Source organism: Ruditapes philippinarum, unplaced genomic scaffold (genome assembly GCF_026571515.1).
Source record: "Ruditapes philippinarum isolate M1 unplaced genomic scaffold, ASM2657151v2 ctg4258_1_1_1_1, whole genome shotgun sequence".
In the NCBI taxonomy this organism is placed as follows: domain Eukaryota; kingdom Metazoa; phylum Mollusca; class Bivalvia; order Venerida; family Veneridae; genus Ruditapes; species Ruditapes philippinarum.
In genome coordinates, this window is record NW_026853311.1 from 23,992 (window position 1) to 28,774 (window position 4,783).

The following is a 4,783-nucleotide window of genomic DNA, read 5'->3' on the forward strand; positions in this document are numbered from 1 at the left end:
AAGGCAACATCCCTCAAGCCCCCTAGCACCGGTTTGAGCAGTACTAAATTTAATTTTCACTTAATAATTTTGGAATCTTGGAATCAATGATCCCGAAGGACCAAGAAATTGTAACAACACTGAAGTACGGGGCAACTTTTTACAGCTGCCACACATCACTTGACACCAGCTATTGTGAAGTATAAAAATCTGAATAATGTGGTATCCCTTGGAAGCATTAATCACAATAGCAACCGGTGTAAACGTTGAAAATTTTATCCTTTTTACCTGCAAATTCATTTGTGTTAAATAGCAGAGACATTCTAAGTAACAACAACTTTTGAGAATCTACAAAATTGTGGTGAAAACAACATAATTTTACCATTTATAAATTTTATAAAATGATTTCAATATGTATTGCTTTATACCCTTTAACAATATCAAATATAAAATAAGTTTGGATAATAATTTCAATTAATTTGTGGTATTCTTTAAGCTTATAAGGTACGAGAATAACATATTTTTTATCTAGATATTGTCTTCGTCTGAGTATATAAAAGAAGCAACAGTTGACTCAGCTTCGTTGGTCTGGCTACATGTATACCATTGACGTCAATTAAGAACAATCCTTAAAGTTGATAACAATACAACATTTTAAATTAAATTGAGATATCACGCAGTGATGATAATGAAAAATGAAATTAAATAATTACCTTCATGGTCGGTCAATATGGGAAATTAAAAATTTAAGACCCTTATAGTTAATGTTGTCAGCTTTTTATGTTTTTCTTTTACTTGTGTAACAAATCGTGGCTTGTTTATTAAAAGCATTGATTGGGAACTTGGTTCAATTATGTGTTTGACTGAGAGGTCGATGAATTCTAACATGATAGAGGGGCATGGGATAATATCATTATATAAAAGGTTTTTTCGATTATAAAAGCATGACCTTTAAAGAATATAGGATTTTTAATAACGACTAATACTGTAATATTAATGATTCATGCCATGGCAGTTGACTTTAAAGAACATTGACACAGAGATGTCACGTTTTTGAACAAAATTTTATTTTGCTGTCGTCATCAACATTTTAAGAAAGGTAACTGGGACGAAATTATGAACAGAAAAGACATTCATATACATTAAAATCATATACATGTCGTTGAAATATTGAAACAGGTTTTATCTCATTCCTTACACATATTTTTTAATTCTTTCTTGTCCATTAAACAAGATACCCGCAGGGATATAAATCACGCGAACACACTTCGTTTTATTCAGAGTTTTATTCGAACATTTACTAGTGATGCCACGTATTTATTTGAATACTCTGTAAGAAGGACACGCCAAAATACAGAGAAATCCATAATTTCAGTTATGATTACTGCAAAGGTTTATAGATGTAGATTAAAGAAAATATTAGAGAATGATCTATCTTAATGAATAGATAAGTGGCAATTAGTAGAATCATACTGAAGCAAAAGACATAGGACAAAAGTTGACAGTGCGGGTCTATTTGAATTCGTATCTATATCTTTGACTTATTCTTTCCTGAGGTACAAACAACAATGAAGAAAACACTAGTAGCAACGGTGATAAAAATATTAAAAACGACAAAACTGACTATATCAATCATATTGCTCACTTCTTTCCATATCACAGTCCTGTTGATAAGTGGAGAAATTGTTTTCTTATTGTTACCATTATTTACATGTCCTTTCTCTGCCTGCTTAGGATGTTCTTTACTTTTGCTCTCCATTTCCTCTTTTAAGACATCTGTATTTTCTACTTTCCTGCTTGTGTGCCTGTTATATTCTTTGTGATGTATAATGTTTCTTGTCACCGTTTCCAACAACCCATTTGTAGGGCCTGTGTCTTTTCTGTAGTATAACCGTAGACTGTAAATGTTCACAATAGTTATAACAACACTCATCAATAGAATAGTTAACAGATAGAAACTAAACACTGGCATGTGCTTTGATGACTGTGGGAGATTCTCGCCAACAAGACTTAGAAATACCGCGATGGCCAGCAATACTGTTATATTATATGACATACGCTCTCCACTCTCAACCGGAATCAGAAATATAATCACATTCAAGAAAGTCATTGCAATAATTGGCAACACGACATTTGTAAGTACAAAACGTGGCCTTCTTGCCAAATTGATACGGAAAACTACAGTGGCGTTATCATAAAGTTGTTCCATATCTGAACCTATGAGATTCCATGTTCCACTTTCAACAAAGTAGCGTGTAATTACCTCCTTCAGGACTGGATGCAAAGACATTTCCGTTGGTGAATAAATTATTGATGAAAATTGAAAACTACACCAATGATCACCAAAAGGGTAGTTTTCTAAGTTTGCCATACACAGAACAGACAACGTATCTGCTTCAATAACAGTAGCAAGACCATTGTGGTTGAAGCGAATTCTCTGCCAAGACTCACCAAGTTTATCAAATTTGTTTACACTGTTAACAAGGATCAAATCTGGTTTCCAAAAGTTTCCGCTTTCTGTGACAATATCTTTCATACCACCGTGGTCATCAGGATTCCAGTTGACAAACTCATCAGTCCAAGTTTGTGTTAAACCAGCAACGACAGTTAAACTTTCATGAACCTCTTCAAACCTTATAATTGAAACTATATCAAATATTATGTAAACATCTAACCTAGAAGATTGGTTATGTACTGGCCGTATACTCTTCTCGTTGGAGATTGTTTTATTTCTTAGTAATGTCACAGCTTCATCATAAGTTTGACCCAAGAGTATGTCCATGCGCACGAAAAAATATACACATGCACAAGTAAGGAATAAATCCGATTGAAGTTTCATTTTAACTTACACTTGCGAATAACAGATATTCATGCATATAATCGGTGTGCCTCTTTAATATGTTAGAACGTATTTTAAAGTGTTTTACAAAATTACAAAAAAATGTCCTTTTATTTAAACTTGTATTTAAAACGGACCGTGAAAAAATAAATAATTTGAATATTCCTTTGGGCCCATAAAGCAAAACTTTTAATAAGATCCTTTAGCTTATTTTTTATGTGTATATGACACTCTTTTAATTTCTTCTTAAAAATTTCCTAAAAAGGGATTTGTTGAATGTAATTCATTGGAATGTATTAAAAAATAGTTTTTTTAATCATCGCGGTAAAAATATTCATGTGTACTAAAAAATTAATTTCCCTTTTATGTTATAATCACTTACAATTAATGTTCTCTTGATTCTTAATTAACACCAATCAATATTGGCTTTCAGTGGCATCGTACCTTAATGCAGTACTATTTTAGAGATACATAAAAAGCTTAATTACTCTAAAAATCTATATTATTTAATAAACTCATCAACTTGATTGATTTTACAATAATGGGTAGATATTTCATTCTCAAATTTGTTTTCTCAATAGTTTCAGGTTACCAATTAGTGGAAGCTTTTAATTGATATCTTTCGTCAATTACAAAACAATGTGAAGTATAGCTTAGTCAAACAGAATGCCGCATATTAAACCTTGCCAAGCTAAATATCTTTAATGGACTTGCCAATCTTTTAATCTTAACAAAACCAGTCCGTTTTCATTTTAAAGGAAATTTCTAAAGCAATACTAGTCTGACTAAACAACGCGAACCATTAATCTTTGTCTGCACTAGTTGTGGAAATTGTAATTACTTTTATGTATGAAACTTGATGATACAAAGTGATAATATCAGCTTAAGCGTTTAGGCGTTTACTATTTATTTTTACACAATACGTCACAGTATTTTTGCAATAACATTTATATCTGGCCCCTTTTTCAAACAATTAGTCATTCAATCTCATTCGCGCATGCTCAGTAGACTATGTGCATATACCTAGCTAGCACACTGAAAAAAAGACTAAAAATACATAGTAATCATCACGAAAAATGACTTGAATACATAAAAAATTATTAAGAAACATTCAGTGAATTACCGAATTAAAATTTATAGGTGGACTTTTGGCAGATAATACTAATCTTTTAAGGACACGAATGGGGACATGACCGGGGTCCGTTCTCACAGTGCCTTGTGGATGGACCTTTATAAAGAATGCATACATACAGAAGTCAAGCATAAGTTTCCAGTGTTTATATGTTAATAACTAAATGGTTTTGTATAGCAACACACTGGTCCTTTTATATAAGGACTTGAAGCCACATGCCATCTTAACAACAAATAGGAAACATGTGGACGTGTGCTGGTCGCAAACGCACTATGTTGGTTTTGTCATGGCACGGCTGATTAATGTTTTCCGGTAAAAACAGGTCCATAAACATTAAACAATTAGATTTATTTTATCTAATTTTATTGAACAATTTATTTTCATTTTTTTCTATTCTTGTCTTTTTTTCTTTCTTTTTTTTTTCATAAATCTTTTTTTAACACCTGTAAGCAAATTAACGTTATTTTCTTAATAATAGTAGAAAAGTAGAAAACTGAGGGTTTATTGGCGACGCCGGTGAGCGGCGTCGTCTATTATGGAACGCTTTTTATTTTTGCCTATGGAAGGAGCTGTTATTATTAGCAGTTAATTTCATGTTGTGTTAATTATATTTATTTTGATTCGTAAAAATCAAGTAAACAAATATGTTGTTATATTTGTATTTAATAACTTTATATAAAAAGCATGTGCATTGTGATATTATTTTCACGAAATTGCAGGCTCTGATTAACAGCTTGTCCCTTTGTTTTATTGACAATGCTAAAACCCGGATTTCGAATATCGTTGTGGTCTACATTGATGTTCATTCATTTATATATTTTCAAAACTTTCCT

The 4,783-nt window shown here is 31.8% G+C and overlaps 1 protein-coding gene across 1 annotated transcript; it reads right to left on the reverse strand.

The window, feature by feature from the left end:
* Positions 1-1,507: 1,507 nt before the first annotated feature.
* Positions 1,508-2,761, reverse strand: LOC132736465 (neuronal acetylcholine receptor subunit beta-3-like). Its single transcript, XM_060723606.1, has one exon. It carries the CDS (start codon positions 2,759-2,761, stop codon positions 1,508-1,510), a length of 1,254 nt encoding a protein of 417 aa, XP_060579589.1.
* Positions 2,762-4,783: the final 2,022 nt, after the last annotated feature.

Excerpts from the sequence above, each read along its gene's own strand:
- LOC132736465 (XM_060723606.1), bottom strand. The coding sequence starts at position 2,761 with ATGGACATACTCTTGGGTCAAACTTATGATGAAGCTGTGACATTACTA.